We start from the raw sequence: 20,583 nt of genomic DNA, 5'->3' as shown, positions 1-20,583 counted from the left end.
TCACTTTATTTTTATACGAGGTTACAAAAAAAAAAGACTCGTGCAGCTTAAATTGCAGATGCAAACTGGCTTGATACAAACGGGCTGTTTGTAAATGCATCTCTTGGGAATGAGCTATTCCTTCCTCTGTATCTGCCAGGAGATGGACACAAAATTGTAATCAATTCTCTCCTCTTGCCTGAGTCGGGTGGGTGGGGTGGAATGTCATAATTTTTAGTGTCTGTACATTGCAAGATGTGAAATCTGTACACTTCTCGTTATGTTTATATTTTCCATTGGATACATTAGAAAGCATTGAATGCCACTGATTAGCCCTGTCCAGGCTGTTTATTCCATAGACCATAGGCATCATTGGCAATGACAGCATTTATGCCCCAGAGGAGAAGGTGTGAACTATCTTCCTTGAATCACTGCAGTCATTGAAGAAAGAGGATTCCAGGATTTAAACGCAACAATGACGAAACGAGAATCTGTGGCCCGGTCTTGAGGGCCTCAGCTATAGGGAGAGGTTGGACAAGCCAGGACTTTATTCCTTGGAAGTGTCGAAGGATGAGGGGTGATCATGTAGAGGTGTATAAGATCATGAAGGGAATAGAAAGAGTAGATGCACAGAGACTTTTCCCCAGAGTAGGGGAATCGAGAAGCAGAGGACAGAGGTTTAAGGTGAGAGGGGAAAGATTTAATAGGAATCTGAGGTGCAACGTATTCACACAGTGGGTGGTGCGTATATGGAATGAACTGCCAGAGGAGATAGTGGAGGCAGGTACTATAACAACATTTAAAAGACATTTGGACAGGTACATTGATAGGAAAGGTTTAGAGGTATATGGGCCAAACGTGGGCAGGTGGGACTATTTTAGATGAGGCAACTTGGCCCGCATGGGTAAGTTGGGCCGAAGGGCCTGTTTCCCTGCTGTATGACTCTTATCTGCATGTGATGGCACTCCTATTCGCCTCCTGTCCTTGTCCTTGGTGATAGTCATGACAAGTTCAGGAGATGTTCTAGGAGGACTCAGACATACAGCAGAGCATTTTGTAGATGGTGCAACCGTGGTAGTGTTGGTGGAGGGAATAAATGTTAAGTTCATAAGTGATAGGAGCAGAATTAGGCCATTTGGCCCATCAAATCTACTCCGCCATTCAATCATGGCTGATCTAACTCTCCCCCTCAACCCCATTCTCCTGCCTTCTCCCCATAACCCCTGACACCCGTACTAATCAAGAATCTATCTATCTCTGCCTTTAAAAATATCCATTAACTTGGCCTACACAGCCTTCTGTGGCAATGAATTCCACAGATTCACCACCCTCTGACTAAAGAAATTCCTCCTCATCTCCTTTCTAAAGGAACGTTCTTTAATTCTGAGGCTATGTCCTCTGGTCCTAGACTTTCCCACGAGTGGAAACATCCTCTCTACATCTACTCTATCCAGGCCTTTCACTTTCATACAGCGGGCTCTAAGAGTGGCAGATGTGTTAGTCTTGTGGTCTATTGATTTTCCCAATAAGAATGATGTACTACTTATTTAACATCTTTAAAAAAAGCTATTTTAAAGGAAACTTAATATGTGAGAATAGTAGAAATATTGAAAGTTGAAATGAGTCAATGGAATGGGAGAAGCTGAGTAAATCCATCATTTCTGAGTAAATCAGCAGCATGACGAAATTCTGTGCTGCGCCTTTTATGTAATTCCTTTGAGGAGAAATACTTTTAACATGTAGAATCTGTTTTTACTTGGGCAGTGGAGAATTAATTTCCAGCACAAAGCAGTAGATTCTCAGCCATACAATGTTATGAAAAAGTCAATCATCTTTATGCCCACAATTTAAGACTGGCTCTGAAATGAATAGTATGTCGGGACAAGTTCAGCTCCTTGTACACACAGCATCGAGTTTTGATGCCGTTGTACTTCTGGTATTAAAACGCCCAACCTCACTGAATCAATTCCAGACTCCACGTCTGAAATTCAAAGCCATCCAACAACCTCACTCTGTCTTTCCTCTGTGATCTTTTCCCATCCCTGAGCTTCCCCTTTTCAACTTTGATCTCCCGCGTTCCCCTTTCTTCCCAACTATTGTCGGTGAATCGAGCTGAAGAAGGCTCTCGACCCAAAACGTCACCTATTCCTTTTCTCCAGAGATGCTGTCCGACCTGCTGAATTACTCCAGCTTTTTGTGTCCATCTTCAGTTTAAACCAGGATTTGCAGTTCCTTCCTACACATTCAGTTGCCACATCTCTGAATGCCTTTCCCTAGAAGACTCTCCGTAAAATCCTTCTTTCCACTCGTTTCCTCTTTGGTGTTCTCTCAAATCCTACAAAGCTCATTTGGATGTTTCTCACGTGGATAATGCTATTAAGTGTAAGTTGTTTTTCTTTAAAAAAAAAATTCAATACACCCATAAAATCAATCCTGCGCTACAAAAAGATTGCCTGCGTCATTGTAAGGGAAAAAAACGAGCATCAAGTCAACATTACTCTTCCTATGCACTTGGTTGTTTTAACCCACTGAACCCTCTCGTACATCTCTAATTTGTTTAAATCTCAAACAAAAATAAGGGAGAGATTTCTTGAATAAGTTGCATTTTTAATTATCATGCAACATTTTTAGCAAATACCTCTGGAGTCTCTGCGGGTACCAGATTAAAAATGAAATGAAATGAAATGTTGTCCCTGAATCACAAATGAAAGCCTGAAATGGAGAAGGGCTGGGCTCATCACAGAGAGTGAGGCTCAGTTTTGTAAGACTTTCATCAAAAATAATTCTCTGATATGATAATTACTTCGTCAGCTTAGTAATTACAGGTCATCTTCATTTGTTTCCTATCAGTTTGTTCTGATGGCTTAATTCCTTCTAGGGAAATTGGTGGCCAGCCACCACTGATTATTTTGTTAAGTGTTATTTGAATAGACAGGACAGAGGGTTATTAATCAGCCCATTTCCAATTAGCATCATGTTTAACGTAGTGATGGACACCCCAAGGTGATGTATTCATAATGCTTTTTGGATTGCTATTAGTCAATTTAACTCCTCTCAACTGAATCACAATTAAGTACCTTATTTCTTAGCATGCTCACTAGTCCTAATTTCTTTGGCTTTTCAAAGCTGCCTCCAGATGGCTTCATTTTGAAGTAAGACAAAAAATAGATGCTGGAAAACTCAGGTAAATAGCATTTTTCATTTGCAAAAATGTTAATTTAGAGTAAGCAGAATATGCGTCAAAAACCATGGATTGGTGAAAATATTAGATAATAAATCTTTGAATTAACAGTATAAAGTGTGGCACAATTAGAATAGATGGCAGATAATCTCGAATGTGTGTATAACGTACTCAGAAATTGCTGCAAAATGCATAACCATTTGTGCAAAACAAGATCTTGCTTGGAATTTGAATTAAAGTTTCAGCTATTAATTGCTAAATTCATTGATGTATTGCCAGTTGTATTTCTGTTTTCGACCTTTTGTATAAATTGCCTGTTTATAAGTTTATAGTTAGCCAATATGGTACTGGAAACATTAGAACATTTGTCTTCTCCTCCCTCCCCCACCCTGCCTCCACCCCCCCGCTCCTTCAGCCCCCTCCCATTCTCTCAGCCGCCCCCCTCCCCTATACCCTTGCATCCTCCCTCATAACCCCTCACTCCCTCAGAACTGTTCCCACACACTCTATTCCCACCCTCAGCCTCCCACTCCTTCACCACCCACTCTCTCGGTCCCTGCCCTCACCCCCTCTCCTTTGCCCCCCCCTCTCTCCTCCACCTTGGCACTCTTCCTCCCCTCGGCCCCGCTCCCCCCCCCCCCCCCCCCCCCCCCCCCGTAGCATGTGTTTGTGGCTTGACGTTTTGTTTTAGTATTCACTGCACAATGATCTCAACGCCCAACACACCTGCTTGACTTAGTGGGGTATTGCAACCTCTTGTTACTTAATATCATAGAGTCATTAGTCAGAGAGTCTGATAACGTGGAAACAGGCCCTTCGGCCCTACTTGGTCACACACGCCAACATGTCCCATCTACATGACAATGCATTGACATATTTTCCTAGTACTCCATTGAAGGTGAAATAGCTAATCCCCTTTTGTTGATGTTAGAAAATATTTAATGCTTTCTTTGTAATACTGTGGTATCAAGGTAAATAATTTGCACGAGAAAATAAAAATGGAATCGGAAAACTCATAAACAAAATTAGGTCATATGTGTTATTAAAAACAAATACCAAACTGTTAGTTCAAGGCTACAACTTAATCTCTGGATTCAAATGATAAAATCAATTTGGGTTGCACTGGAGTTAATCCTATTTTTCTTTCTAACAAAAACAATTTAACATTTAGTCATAGTTATCTTCAAGCAAAATATCGCAGTGCAAATTTTTAATTGAGGGGAAATGCTGATAGTTAACAATGTTATTATGTAATTTTGGGTGTATATGGTCAGTACATTCCAAACTACAGGTTGAGCTGTTTTATTATTTTATATGATTGAATCATTTTTTTCCCTATTCCCTTTCTCTTCCCGAGTGTTGAGTTTAAGCATAAGTGTGATTCTGTGGAATGCTAAGGTCAGTCTGAAGAAGGGTCTCGACCTGAAACGTCACCCATTCCTTCTCTCCAGAGATGCTGCCTGACCCGCTGAGTTACTCCAGCATTTTGTGTCTACCTTGCTAATGCTAATATCTTGATAGGTCGTCATCTATCAGCCTCAGTATAATGTTTCTGTCTGTTATTTGACCAAGGGTAGCTAAGTCAAGCTGCATATCCCAAGTAGAAGAAAATCATAAAATTGCAGATGCTGAAAATCTGAAGTAAAACTGAGAGGGATCTTAGACTTAAAACAATAACTGTTTCTCTTTTGTGTAGGAAAGAAAATAATAACAATAATAAATTTTATTTGTCATATGTAGGTTGGCACAGGGTCAACGGTACAATGAAATGTATTTGACAAGGCAACGGGTCACCTCAGCAGTAATATTCCAAGGATAAATAAGATTTTTAAAATGACATTAGTAAGGTAAAAAGACAATATTAAAAATAGGTTAAAAGACAATATTTAAAATAATCAACATGTATGATTTGAAATGTGTTTATGAGTTCAGAAGCCTGATGGCCTGATGGTAGAAACTGTTTTAAAGTCTGGTGGTACGCGCAGCCATACTCCTGTATCGTACCATGGAACCATGACAATTTCTCTTTCCAGAGAAGGTGGAAAGTCAGAGGGTGGTGAATCTGTGGAATTCTTTGCCACAGAAGGCTGTGGAGGCCAAGTCGATGGATACTTTTATGGCAGAGATGGATTGATTCTTGATTAGTACGGGTGTCAGGGGTTATGGGGAGAAGGCAGGAGAATGGGGTCAGGAGGGAGAGATAGATCAGCCACGATCGAATGGCGGTTTAGACTTGATGGGCTGAATGGTCTAATTCTGCTCCTATCACTTATGACCTTATGACCATGGTTGCAATCTAATCTGCTGAGTGTTTCCAGCATTTTTTTAAAATTCCACATGTCCAGTAAACGTTGCTGAATAATAACAACAGAACAAGGCGCAATTACGGTAGTCTTATCCTCATCTTAAAATGTGTTGTCAATGTAGTTATTTCTGGTTTCGATGAACTGAAACATTAAATCTATTTCTCTCTCTGCAAATATGCTTGAGTGTTTCTTGCATTTTCAGTTTTGTTTGTAGTTATTTTTCTGGATTCAATATTGAATTCAAACATTTCAGATAATGATTTTTCTGTCTTTGTTCATAGTTTCTCCAGATCCATCTTTCGTTTCGTTGCATATTTCTTTGCAATTCATTTTGCTTTGTACCATTATGCATTTTGTCATTTAATATCCCCTGTTTTCTACTCTGCCATTGATCTTCATTTTCCATTCGCATTTATTCCATTTCCCTCTGAAGGTTATTGTTGAGTCTTTCTTCACCTTCCCGGAAGGTTTTCAAAATTACCTATCCCCGCACATCCTCTTTTATCCCCTTTGACATTCAAGTTATGGCTCTAATATTTGACATTCAAGAGAGAGCTAGATAGAGCTCTTAAGGATAGAGGAGTCAGGGGGTATGGGGAGAAGGCAGGAACGGGGTACTGATTGAGAATGATCAGCCATGATCACATTGAATGGTGGTAGCTGGCTCGAAGGGCCGAATGGCCTCCTCCTGCACCTATTGTCTATTGTCTATTTCCACCCTGGGATGAAGGTTCTGACTGTTGACCTTATCTATGCCTTTCGTGCACGAGGAGGGAGACGAAACAATGGAATGGGGGGGGGGGCGCCGTGAAGAACAATGGGGACCCGGCTAGGGGGGACCGCTGTGAGGGACGGTGGGAGAACAAAGAGGGACCTGGTGTGGGGGGGCGGGGGGGGGGGGGAGGAGACTCTAGTTTAGAATCCTCTGCCCAGGGGATAAGTTTGTGTTTGTTTGTTCATTTGTTCCAGTGAAGGCGCTGTGCACACGGCAGCCAGCCAACAGTTGCTTGTCTTTTTCTTTTTGTTTTCACTTTTAATTTCAGGTTTTTGTGTACCTTGCGTGTTGTGACTGTCGGCAGACCGATTTCCCTCCGAGGACGAATAAAGTTTTATCGTATCGTACCATAATTTTATAAATTTCTATCAGGTCTCCCCTCAGCTTCTGATGCCACAGTGAAAACAATCTACATTTATCCAATGTCCCTCTGTAGTTAAAATATCCTCTAATCCAGGTAGCATCCTTTTACATCACTTTTACATCATCTCCACAGGCTCCATATATATCCTTCTTGTATTGGGATGACCAGAACTGCGCACAATACTCTAGAAGTGGCTTAGCCAAACTTTTAGAAACCTTCAACGTGACGTCCAGAATCTTATGCTCAATGCCCCAACCAATGAAGGCAAGCGTACCATATGCCTTCTTTACCGCACCATCTACTTGTGTGGCCACATTCAGCGAGCTATGGACATGGACCCCAGGATTCCTCTGTAAACACTCATCAAACATGCTTTGTGTAAATCTGGCATGGCTCTGAATGGAAGTAAGACTTCTTCCTTCAAGGAGTCCCTTTCTTTTTTTAAATATAATTTGGCTTGACACTTCACGTCTCCACTGGGAGTAAGAGTAGTACGAGTAATAGCAGCCTATTGAAAAGGTGGTGGTGGTTTCAAACCATAGCCATCTGAATGGCCTTTGTGTAACCTGAAAGGTAACCAGTAAGCGACACTGCTTCAAATGCTTCTTCCTTTCCACGTGGTAGAGATCATAGATTTGGGAGGCACTTACAGAAAAGCCTGGGTAATTTATTGCATCTAGATAGTGCACTCTAGGAATTGCAGATGCTGGAATCTTAATTGCACCAAGGCACATTCCTTGTATGTGTACATACTTGGCCAATAAATTTATTCAATTCAATTCAATTCAATACAATTCAAACGCAGTGCTGGAGGAACTCAGTGGGTCAGGCAGCATCTGTGACGGGAATGGGCAGGTGCTGTTTTGGGTCGGGACACTTCTTCGGACTCTGTCTTGGGTCCCGACCTAAAATGTCACCTGTCCATTCCTTTCCAAGGTGCTGCCTAGCCCACTGAATTCCTCGAGCACTTTGTGTTTTGAGTAAGTCTCCATGGTGGCTGATAGAGTGCCAATCAAATATTTTGTCCCAGATGGTGTTGATCTTGAACGTTGTTAGATCTTCACTCATCCAGGCAAGTGGAGAGATTAGAGTTTGATTTATTTTATATAATCACATACAAAACGAAACCATAATGTGTTGAAGTTGCAACTGCACACTTGAAGAGTCGTACCGAGCAAGAGTCATGTCACTTGCCGTTGGATCTTTTCTCAACATCTATTGAGTCATCCTTCACGGAGATTGATGTTTGATAGCTCCACTCAAAATAAGCTGACATCTTTTCCCTTCAGTTCTGCATAACAAACCTTGACTTTCTGAGGTTCAGGGGTTCCAATCAGCCTGTGTAATATCATTGGAAGGTCAGTAGAAACTTAATTCATTCATTTATCTGTAGTTTCTGTCAAAGTTGCAGCTCCAATCAGGAGAGCTCCCCAGGAAAGTTCCCGCAATTGTCTGAATTATTGATGCTGGAAAATGTCCATGCTTTTTATCAAATGCGAGTTCCGCTAACTCTCAGTAACCAATGCAGTTGCCACACTGTACAATACCACATGAATTGATTAGAATAGCGTTGGTAGGGGTGGCGCAGCGGTAGAGTTGCTGCCTTACAACGCCGGCGACCCGGGTTCGATCCTGACTACGGGTGCTGTCTGCACGGAGTTTGTACGTTTCCCCTGTGACCGCGTGGGTTCTCTGCGGGTGCTCCGGTTTCCTCCCACACTCCAAAGATGTACAAGTTTGTAAGTTCATTGGCTTCGGTAAAATTGGAAAATTGTCCCTAGTGTGTAGGATTGTGATAGTGTATGCGGTGGTGGCTGGTCAGAGCTCTACCGCTGCGCCACTGTGCTGTTCAGATGAAAGGACATCAACTTGAAAGTTAAAATGTAGAAACAAAGATCTGCGAATACTGGTTAACTACAAAAGGGCAAGAGCATGAGAAGAAGGGTCTCAACCCGAAACATCACCTATCCATGTTCTCCAGGGATGCTGCTTGACCTGCTGAGTTACTCCGGCGCTCTCTTTGGGTCAACTTGAAAGATAGCCCACTCGGCTTCTTCTTCACAGATTGTTTTCACTTTACATTTTGCCCCCATGTACTTGCTGCTCGTGTAACGTGTTTGCCTTGAGGATGTCAGCGAGTGCTGTGAGTCTCAGTGCTTGCGAGAGCCACTGTAACCCCTCTGCACGCTGAGGAAACTCCACGCCAATGCAATTGATGTTGTCAGCTATTGACAGGTACAACACTGTGCCCTGCATGTTTGCTGACAGGTGCCAGTGGCAAGACTCTACTTATTGACTAACACTTGACAGCTGATTGGAAAACAAGCTGACCTTTTCCTCTTCATGCTGGGGACTGGAACACTGCCTGTCAATAACCCCTCATTTCAAACGCTCATTCAAGGCCCTGAATTAAAGCCAAAACCTGCAAAATATTAAGGCCACAATAAAATCACTAATTTTACTATGTCTAATTAGTTAAATTAACGTTTTCCCTCACAGTTGACACACCTGGTAAATTCTCTTCCTTATGAAAGTGAGATATGTCAGTGTTGTGAAATGAAGGAAGACACAAAAATCTGGAGTAACTCAGCAGGTCAGACAGCATCTCTGGAATAGGTGACCTATCGGGTCGAGACCCTTCTTCAGACTGAGAGTCAGGGGAGAGGGAAACTAGAGATACAGATGGTGATACAGAGAGATATAGAGCAAATGAATGCAAGATTTGCAAAAAAAGTAACGACGATAAAGGAAACAGGCCATTGTTAGCTGTGGGCTAGGTGATAACACGTTACAGACTCATAACAGAATGAAACATCATTTCAACGTTTGCCTGGACTACTCCCATTTGTAGGCATTCCAATGGTTGGTAAAAACTTGGATGAAGGGATTAAAAGTACCATTAGCAAATTTGCAGATTATACAAAGCTGGGTGGTAGTGTGAACTGTGAGGAAGATGCTATGAGGTTGCAGGGTGACTTGGACAGGTTGCGTGAGTGGGCGGATGCATGGCAGATGCAGTTTAATGTGGATAAGTGTGAGGTTATCCACTTTGGTGGTAAGATTAGGAAGGCAGATTATTATCTGAATGGTGTCAAGTTAGGAAAAGGGGACGTACAACGAGATCTGGGTGTCCTAGTGCATCAGTCACTGAAAGGAAGCATGCAGGTACAGCAGGCAGTGAAGAAAGCCAATGGAATGTTGGCCTTCATAACAAGAGTTGAGTATAGGAGCAAAGAGGTCCTTCTGCAGTTGTACAGGGCCCTAGTGAGACTGCACCTGGAGTACTGTGTACAGTTTTGGTCTCCAAATTTGAGGAAGGATATTCTTGCTATTGAGGGCGTGCAGCGTAGGTTTACCAGGTTAATTCCAGGAATGGCGGGACTGTCATATGTTGAAAGACTGGAGCGACTAGGCTTGTATACACTGGAATTTAGAAGGATTTAGAAGGATGAGAGGGGATCTTATCAAAACATAAGATTATTAAGGGGTTGGACACGCTAGAGGCAGGAAACATGTTCCCAATGTTGGGGGAGCCCAGAACCAGGGGCCACAGTTTAAGAATAAGGGGTAGGCCATTTAGAACAGAGATGAGGAAAATCTTTTTCAGTCAGAGAGTTGTAAATCTGTGGAATTCTCTGCCTCAGAAGGCAGTGGAGGCCAATTCTCTGAATGCATTCAAGAGAGAGCTAGATAGAGCTCTTAAGGATAGCGGAGTCAGGGGATATGGGGAAAAGGCAGGAATGGGGTACTGATTGAGAATGATCAGCCATGATCACATTGAATGGTGGTGCTGGCTCGAGGGGCCGAATGGCCTACTCCTGTACCTATTGTCTAACACTAATACTGTCTTGACTATTTTGTTGTTGTTAATATCGTTTTTTCTTTATCATTTGGCTTATTGTTCTGTGTTGGATGTTATTGAATAAGAAGAAAAATATGGGGAATAAGTGAGATATTGTACTACTTTAAAATTGGAAAGGATTTTCCATAGCATTAAGTGGCTGGTAAAATAGCAATTAGATGCCGCCCTGAAACGTCACCCACAGGTTTTCTCGAAAGATGTTGCCTTCTTTAATGCCCCACCATAATTACTGAACAACCATGTTCCTTTCGTGGATGATAGACAGTTTAGTTTAGGGATACCGCGTAGAAATTGGTCTTTCAGCCCAACTATCACCCGCACACTAGTTCTACCCTTCACAGGAGGGGAAATTTACAGAAGCCAATTAACCTACAAACCTGCATGTCTTTGGAGTGTGGGAGGAAACCGGAGCACCCGGAGAAAACCCACGCGGTCACAGAAAGTACATACAAACTCCGCACAGACAGCACCCGTGGTCATGCAGCAACTCAACTACTGCGCCACTGAAGTCTTAAAAAGACTGAAGGTGAAATCTAAAGACATATAAGATGTTTTTATTTAAACCATTCCATATGTTCTTATGTTCTTCCAAACTTTTTGTTTTCCAGCACGAGAAATGACCAGAGGAAAGTTCTTAAACATTTTGGAACGGCCCAAGAAGTAGCTGTAAGGTTGCAACCACTGGCTTTTGCAAGAAGACTCAGCACTTATTCGGAGACGATCACTGTCTGCTGGAGATCTATGGATGCCTTCAAATGGCATCTATTCAAACTGCGTATATAATAGCGCAAGGGAAGATCATATTTTGTGAACACATCTTTTAGCCTGTAAGGCAAATTGTTTTTAATTGCAAACAGAGATCGCAATTGTTGTAGAGGGGACAGAATTTGGTTTATCGCCTGCATGTCCAATAGCAATGTTATTATATTGTGTCGTACTAATCTAGATATATTTTCCGCGTACGGTCTGTTGTTCCCCTGTAGCAGCAGTGAAATGAATCCTGATGTTGCAGTTGAGGTAATGCAGAATGATAGCACTTTAGTTTAAGACATGTGGTTCTTAATAGCACATACCCATCTTTACAAAATAAATAGTATTATTTCCAGTGGGGGGAACAATTACAAAGAAGAAAAACAGTGCCTAGTAAAGGGCCTGTCCCGCTTAGGCGATTTTTTAGGCGACTGCCGGTGACTGTCATAGTCGTAGCAGGTCGCCGAAAAACCGGCGACTGGACCAACAATATTTACGACAAGCTTCAACAACCTACCGCCTGGTCGACGTCAAGCTACGGCAAGCTACCGACAACTGGCGACCCAATCGTCGCGACTTAGGACGTCCACCTACGACCGCACCTACGACAACCTACGACCACACAGGCGACAACCTACGATAACTGAAGCCAACCCACGTCTACCCGTGACAAGCTACGACCCTGTCGGCGGCAACTGAGGACAATTCACGTCATTTTGGCCTCTGGTTGACGTAGGTAGTTGCCAATGGAATTCACCGAAGTCAGCACCGGCGACAACCTACGTCACCTGGCGACAACCTACGACCGCACCTACGTCAGGAGACGTCAAGGTACGATCATTCGCGTCAAACCAACAGTCGCCGAAAATTTTTAAACGTCTCAAAATCCAGGGCCGACCAGAAAAACACTACGACTCTTTGGAGACTTCTCACGAACATACAGGCGACACCCCGGCGACCGTGTGACGACAGCCTAGTCGCCTGTTGCCTACTAAAAAATCGCCTAAGTGGGACAGGCCCTTTATGCAATTAAACTGCTATCCACAATTCTCACCTCTGAACACCATGCAGATTAATGAGAGTGGAGCATGTTTCAAAAGATGTAGCAGCCTTCATGGCTTGAGGTAACTTCAGTCGAGCATTATACATTTATTTTGTGTTTTGAGAAATGATCTCAAGTTTTATTGTTTTGCTGCCTGGCTGTATGTTTTATCCATCCTGTTGCGAGAGGTTCTGTAAAGGCTTAGTTGGGATGACTCTATCCTGAAACTCGTACTCTTCAGAGTAGAATAACAGGAAGGTTTAGCTTGAAGCGCCCCAAAATTCCTCATGTTTACATGAAGCTACATTTCCCAACACAACGTTATACAAGATTGGGCTGTCAAACAAAGAAAAGCTTTGCAAAGGAGGATAAAACTCCTTTGACATTTTGTTCTATGGTACATAAATAACACACACAGCCACATACAAAGCAATGAAAATTGTTTCTGGTCCTTATTACTCCAGAGGAAGATAATGTGAAAATATTTGGAAGAGTACAGCACTAGCGGCAAGCTGATTAAATGATTGATTTTTGTTGGGGAATAACTTTCACTTTCTCACTGAATTTTATTCTTCCAGTATCACAAGTAAACATAGTCACATTCAATTATTATCTGAGTAATTTTAGGAAGAAAAACTTCTGTTTAATTTACTGTCCCTCCTTCCAGGAGGCTATCTCCGTCTAATGTTCAGTGATTGAGCTGGAGATATAAATTCAAGTGGGCTGCTAAGGTTACGGGTATCTGTTGAATTTTAGGGGCAGGTTTGTATTAAGAAAATAAATATTTTAAACCGCATTTTGATCCAAAGTTTTATATTTGAGGTAGAGAACAGAAAGATAAACAATTGCCGTACTTTATGGCAACTTTACACATCTAGGAAAGGTGACATTTGAAATGGGTGTCTAATGGGGGGAGAGCAGGAATCCTTAATTTTCTCATCCAAATGAGTAATATTGTTCCACATGATTTTGTTCAGCCCAGAAAGATTAACTCTTACCAATTGCAGGTTTCTGATAAAGTGAATATGATCCTTTAAGAATATAATTGTAGTCTTACTGAGCTGGTCTAATGTTTAGGAATGAAGGTTGGGATGATATCATCAGACCAGACTGAAGGAAACTTAACCTCTGAAGCTGTGTGGAGACATCCCAAACAAATTCTGTCTTTCTTGTTTACTTAAAAAAGGGATTAGATCCTTTGTTTTGATCATATGAATCTGAGTCCTCCCTTCACCTCTTCTATTGAAGGATCTTTACTTGTCTAGATGTAGCTAGACCCTGGATGTTCTATGTTTTAGACTTGAGTTACATTTTTTTTAGAAGTGTGAGACAGGGCTTATTTTCTTGAGCAGTGTTGTGCACTAATTAGTCAAAAACTTATACGCCACATTATATTTTTGAATGAATAAATGTTAATTACTTTTAAAAGAAAACATCTCTTGATCATTTGAATGCAGCCCTTAGCAATAAACTCAATTGAAACTCTGCTGCTCTTGTAGTTTTGAACAACTGTCTGACAATCTCCACACGAAAATACAGATGCTGGAATCGTGAGCAAAAAAAATAAATAAAGTGCTGGAGGATCTCAGCAGGCCAGGCAGCATCTATAGTGGGAATGAACAGATGGCGTTTTAGGTAGGGAACCTTCAGACTGACAGAAATCTGGAGAAGGGTTCCAAGGGAAAACTGTCTATTTTCCTCCACAAATACTGCCTGACCTGCTGAGTTCCCCCAGCACTTTGTTTTTTTCCTTACAATGTCCATGTGGACATGTGAACATCGTGGGGGGGGGGTGTATGAGTTTCTTCCTTGAGTAGGAAGAAAGGCGGCACGGTGGCGCAGCGGTAGAGTTGCTGCCTTACAGCGAATGCAGCGCCGGAGACTCAGGTTGGGTAGCTTGATTATTGATGTCTCTAACTTCAAGTAGCCCTTGCATTCCCTTTCCCTCCATCCCTCCCCCACCCTAGTCCTCTTGCTGATTTCACCATTTGTATTCCTTCATCGTCACCTTGTCCACAGCCATCAATGGACCATTGTGGGCTCCACCTTTCCTGAGTCATCGATGCAGGCTTGGTTTTATTCTGCACCTTCCTATACCTCCAGTTTCCCCTCTCCCTGACTCTCAGTCTGAAGAAGGGTCTCGACCTGAAACCTCACCTATTCATTTTCTCCAGAGATGCTGCCTGACCCGCTGAGTTACTCCAGCCTTTTGTGTCTAAACCTTAGCTCTGTTTCTCTCTCCACAGATGCTGTCTGATTTACTGTATATTTCCAGCACTCTCTGGTTTCATAATGTATGACACCAGCAAGATCATTGTGGTCCATGAATAGTGGATTGCTTTCATAGACACGCGACAAGACAAATGAAAACTCTGGAGGACAATTTTGTGCCTGCAACAATGCGAAAGCCCAGCTTTATCATGCGGTTATCTTTTGCTGTTTATCTCTTTCATTCTCCAAGGTTTGTAAATCGGGTCAATACAAGTGGTTCCTATCACATGAATTACCAGCTCTGAATAATTGCAATCAGATTCATTTGCACTAATGACGTAAATCTAGCTAAAGCTATTATGCTCTTAGTTCTCCCGATGGTAATGGGAGTTTATTTAAGATGGTCTGAATTCTGTGCTGTTGTAGAATTTTACTGCACCATCGGAAGAAGTAATCTCTGAATTCCAAATAAAGGAGAGGAAAGATTCGTGACAGCACAACATACTGCACCGAGACTAAGGAGTCAACTGGGATTATAGACTCAAGAGTTGTAGAATTAAACTTGAAGCATTGGTATTTTTACTTGAATTTGATCAGTCTGCCAAGCTTGAATCTCATAATATTGCACTCCTTCACAATATTGCCAATGAAATTTAAAGATTATATTTAGATTTTGAATATCGCATGATTGAAAGAGCTGATAATATCTTTGGGGTGTGGGCCAGTACTGATGAAAAAATAAAGGGAACATTCAGATTCAAGTCAAGTCAAGTCAATTTTATTTGTCACATACACATACACGATGTGCAGTGAAATGAAAGTGGCAATGCCTGCGGATTGTGCAAAAAAAGAATTACAGTTACAGCATATAAATTAAAGTTAATACAGAGAAGACAAAATTTAGTCCCTGGAGTTATAATAGTTAACAGTCCTGATGGCCTGTGGGAAGAAACTCTGTCTCATCCTCTCCGTTTCCACAGCGTGACAGCGGAGGCGTTTGCCTGACCGTAGCAGCTGGAACAGTCCGTTGCTAAAATAATTTTATATCCCAATATTGATCATATTATTTTGATCCACCACGATGGATCACCCAAAGCGGCATGGTGGCGCAGCGGTAGAGTTGCTGCCTTACAGCGCCAGAGACCCAGGTTTGATCCTGACTGCGGGTGCTAGCTATATGGAGCTTGTACATTCCCCCCATGACCTGCATGAGTTTTCTCCGGGTGCTCCGGTTTTCACCCACACTCCAAAGATGTACAGGTTTGTAGGTTGATTGGCTTTGGTCAAATTGTCCTTAGTGTGTGTAGGACAGTGATAGTGTACGGGGATCGCTAGTTAGCGTGGATTCGGTGGGTCGAAGGGCCTGTTTCCATTGCCGTAACTCTAAACTAAAGATGTGATAGCATCACATTTGGAAAGTGGTGGAATCATCGGACAAAGTCAGCATGGATTTATGAAAGGCAAATCATGCCTGACGAATCTTATAGAATTTTTCGAGGATGTAACTAGTAGAGTGGATAAGGGAGAACCAGTCGATGTGTTATATCTGGACTTTCAGAAGGCCTTCGACAAGGTCCCACATAGGAGATTGGGGTACAAACATAAAGCACACGGTATTGGGGGTTCAGTGTTGAGGTGGATAGAGAATTGGTTGGCGGACAGGAAGCAAAGAGTAGGAATAAACTGGTCCTTTTCGGAATGGCAGGCAGTGACTAGTGGGGTACCGCAAGGCTCAGTGCTGGGACCCCAGTTATTTACAATATATATTAATGATTTGGACGAGGGAATTGAATGCAACATCTCTAAGTTTGCGGATGACACGAAGCTGGGTGGCAGTGTTAGCTGCGAGGAGGATGCTAGGAGGCTGCAGAGTGACTTGGATAGATTAGGAGAGTGGGCAAATGCATGGCAGATGCAATATAATGTGGATAAATGTGAGGTTATCCACTTTGGCGGCAAGAACAGGAAAGCAGAGTATTACCTGAATGGTGGCCAATTAGGAAAAGGGGAGATGCAACGTGACCTGGGTGTCATGGTGCACCAGCCATTGAAAGCAAGCGTGCAGGTGCAGCAGGCAGTGAAGAAAGCGAATGGTATGTTAGCATTCATAGCAAGAGGATTTGAGTATAGGAGCAGGGAGGTTCTGCTGCAGTTGTACAGGGCCTTGGTGAGACCGCACATGGAGTATTGTGTATAGTTTTGGTCTCCTAATCTGAGGAAAGACATTCTAGCCTTAGAGGGAGTACAGAGAAGGTTCACCAGATTGATCCCTGGGATGGCAGGACTTTCATATGAAGGAAGACTGGATAGACTGGGCTTATACTCGCTGGAATTTAGAAGACTGAGGGGGGATCTTATTGAAACATATAAAATTCTTAAGGGGTTGGAGAAGCTAGATGCGGGAAGATTGTTCCCGATGTTGGGGAAGTCCAGAACCAGGGGTCACAGTTTAAGGATAAGGGGGAAGTCTTTTAGGACCGAGATGAGAAAACATTTCTTCACACAGAGAGTGGTGAGTCTGTGGAATTCTCTGCCGCAGAAGGTAGTTGAGGCCAGTTCATTGGCTATATTTAAGAGGGAGTTAGATGTGGCCCTTATGGCTAAAGGGATCAGGGGGTATGGAGAGAAGGCAGGTACAGGTTACTGAACTGGATGATCAGCCATGATCATATTGAATGGGGTGCAGGCTCGAAGGGCCGAATGGCCTACTCCTGCACCTATTTTCTATGTTTCTATGTTTCTAAACTAAAAAAACACTACTTTGAATGGAATTTGTTTTGGATTATAGGCACCCTTTTCCCTCGTTTCATCTTTTTGTTTCATTTCAATATGTTTGGGGCAACTCTGAACATCTTCTGGCACGCTATGCAGTGGCAAGAGATTAGTTTAATTAGCACACCTACACACTTGCACGATGCTGGCTATTATCTGCTCCTGCCTTTTGCTTTCTCTTCAGTTATGTTCCTTGAACTGAGCCGTTGCCCTTCACTTCCCAATCTGTTCAATGGAAGAATGTTTTAAGTTTGAAAGAGGTTTTAGTTTTTAGTTTTAGAGATACAGCGTGGAAACAGGCCCTTTCTGCCCACCGGGTCCGCGCTGACCTGCACATTAACACTATCCTACACCCACTAGGGACAATTTTTACATTTACCAAGCCAATTTACCTACAAACCTGGACGTATTTGCAGTGTGGGAGGAAACCGAAGATCTCGGAGAAAACCCACGCAGGTCACGGGGAGAACGTACAAACTCCGTACAGACGGCGCCCGTAGTCGGGATCGAACCCGGGTCTCTGGCGCTGAGTTCGCTGGAAGGCAGCAACTCTACCGCTGCGCCACCGTGCCGCCCTCTTTCAAATGTGTGTGTTCAGACATTGGGACTCCCGTACTCCAGATTGATTGCTTGTGCTGATCTATAACTGAACCATTTTCCAAGGATGGAAAAATCAAATATTGAAGGGCATAGCTTTAAGGTTTAGAGGAGATGTGCAGGGTAACTATCTTATGCAAAGGGGGTGAGTGCCTGGAACGCACTGACAGGGTGGTGGTTGAAATAAATATGGTAGTGGCATTTAAGCGACGATTTATGATCATCCTATATTAGAAGCATCTATTTTCTCCTTGCGTCCCCATCAAATCTCTTTAGATTCTACTACTCACTTCCACACTCAGGGCAATTTATAATGAACAATTAGCGACTAAATTATATTAGTTTCGGAATTGAGCACAGAAACAGTCCCCGTACACTAGCACATGAGGAGTCATTTACAATCTTTACAGAGGAAAATTAACCTACAAACCTGTACGTCTTTGGAGTGTGGGAGGAAACCGGAGCACCTGTGGAAAATCCACGCGGTCACGGGGGAAGAACGTACAAACTCCGTACAGACAGCATTCATAGTCGGGATCGAACCAGGGACTCTGGTGCTGTCAGGTTGCAAGTCTAGCGCTGCGCCACCATCATTGGAGTCACCACCGAGGTCACGGGGAAAACATGCAGTCACCACACAGACAACACCCAACGTCAGGATTGAACGCGGGTCTTTGCCACAGTGAGGCATTGGCTCAACTTGCTGTACTGTGCTGCCCAGGAATTGGCAGTTCATTCTGCACTATATTGAAGTGATGTCTTTCCCTACCCAAGACAACGGTGATATTGTATCAGGAGGTGCAGCATCTAAAAGCTGAATATCTTTGTAAACTTTGCAGCTAAAAACTGAAGGTAGACATAAACCGCTGGAGTAACTCAGCGGGTCAGGCAGCATCTCAGGAGAGAAGGAATGGGTGACGTTTCGGGTCGAGACCCTTCTTCAGACTGAAATATCTGAATCTGAAAGCTGAATATCTTTTTAAATGGTTGTGAGTTGCTGTGCTGACGGTATGCTTATAATTATCACGTTAAATGTTTAGGCCATTAATATCACAGTTAGATTAAAGCATCCCCAAGCTAAAAGTGTTCTCCAACCCTAACTCAAAAGGACACCCTGTAACATACCATCATAAAAAGTATTCATTGTCTCTATCCGCCCTTTGGCTATTAAGTGAGATTACTAATCAGCGTTGAATTAGAATTTTGTTCTGTGGGCTCCTGTGCACTAAATAGTGGATTGTAACTATTCAAATGTATTTCAGATTGCTCTGTTTCAACTAGAGTTTAGACACATTAGGCAAGACTGGATTTAAATCTAGTTCCAGACTGAAAAGCCACATTTTCTTCCAAATGTCCTCAATGGTTTTCAATATTATTGTACCAATGATTCCATTGGCACCATAAATGATAACGAAACACTGGTTTCAGGTGAAGGGTGAATGATTTAATTATGAATCTGAGGGGTAACTTTTTCTCACAAAGGGTGGTGGGTGTATGGAAGGAGCTGCCAAAGGAGGTAGTTGAGCCTGGGACTATTGCAACGTTTAAGAAACAATTCGACAGGTATGTGGATAGGACAGGTTTGGAGGGATATGGGCCAAACGCAGGCAGGTGGGCCTATGTTGGTCGGCGTTAACAAGTTGGGCTGAAGGGCCTGTTTCCACGTTCCATGACTCTTTGAATCTATTTCATGATTGCATTTGCACTTGGTAAGTATAACAAGGATGCAAAATTTTCTATAGAAGAGGCTGCAGGCACCAGCTGCTTTAATACATTTTTTCTTATTTTAATAATATAATGCTGAACATGGAGATTTCTAGTCAATGTGGTTTTACAGTTAAGCAGTCTGCATTCAATCACTTATTGAGGCTAATGCTGTGTTTTATGGGGGAGATAAATTTGTACTGGATTTGCCATGCTCCCCAGAGTAGATCGTACTTAGTACAAAGGATTAGAAGGTGAAAGGTTGGGCAATTTGTCATGATGACTTGATCGCACAACTAATCTGCTGTCGCATTCTGATGGAATCTCGCAAAACTAGGTGGATGTCAGTTCCTCTCTTCTGTTCTCCTTACAGATCCTCTCTCTCTCTCTCTCTCTCTCTCTCTCTCTCAGCGCACCTATATGAAAGAAATAATTTATAGACACATTGCTGCATGTTTAAACATTGATATTTAGAATTTGGAAATACAGCATGCAAACAAGCCCTTTGGCCCATAGAGTCCGCGCCGACCAGCGGTCATCCCTTACACTACCACTTTTAAAAAATTTAGTTTAGAGATACAGCGCGGAAACAGGCCCTTCGGCCCACCGAGTCTCCACCGACTGGCTATCCCTGCACATTAACACTATCCTACACACAAGACTCAATTTGCAATTTTTACCGAAGCCAATTAACCTACAAATTTGTACGTCTTTGGAGTGTGGGAGGAAACTGGAGCACCTGGAGGAAATCCACGCGGTCATAGAGAGAACGTACAAACTCCGTACAGACAGCACCCGTAGTCAGGATGAAACCTGGGTCTACCGCTGCGCCACCGTGTCGCCCAAATATCGTCAGATATGGGGATGATATTTACCTTAGCTGAGGTGTCCAGAATCAGGGGTCACAATCTCAAATTAGGGGTCAGCCATATAGAATTTAAGAAGAATTTGGTTTTCTTCCACCTACATGGTAGTGAATCTTTGTAATTCTTTATCTAGGATGCTGTAGTTTCTTAATTGCTGATTAAATTCAAGAAGGT

The 20,583-nt window shown here is 42.6% G+C and overlaps 1 protein-coding gene across 1 annotated transcript in view; it reads left to right on the top strand.

The window, feature by feature from the left end:
- Positions 1-13,781, top strand: part of lin52 (lin-52 DREAM MuvB core complex component) — a 52,062-nt gene extending 38,281 nt beyond the window's left edge. Inside the window, exon 6 of the mRNA XM_078407225.1 lies at positions 11,076-13,781. Within this exon, the coding sequence (XP_078263351.1) occupies positions 11,076-11,131 (56 nt within the window). The 3' untranslated portion in view covers positions 11,132-13,781. The remainder of the gene's footprint in view (positions 1-11,075) is intronic.
- Positions 13,782-20,583: the final 6,802 nt, after the last annotated feature.

The sequence above is a fragment of the Rhinoraja longicauda genome, chromosome 10, assembly GCF_053455715.1.
Source record: "Rhinoraja longicauda isolate Sanriku21f chromosome 10, sRhiLon1.1, whole genome shotgun sequence".
Taxonomy (NCBI): Eukaryota; Metazoa; Chordata; class Chondrichthyes; order Rajiformes; family Arhynchobatidae; genus Rhinoraja; species Rhinoraja longicauda.
This window is presented reverse-complemented; position numbering and strand designations above follow the sequence as displayed.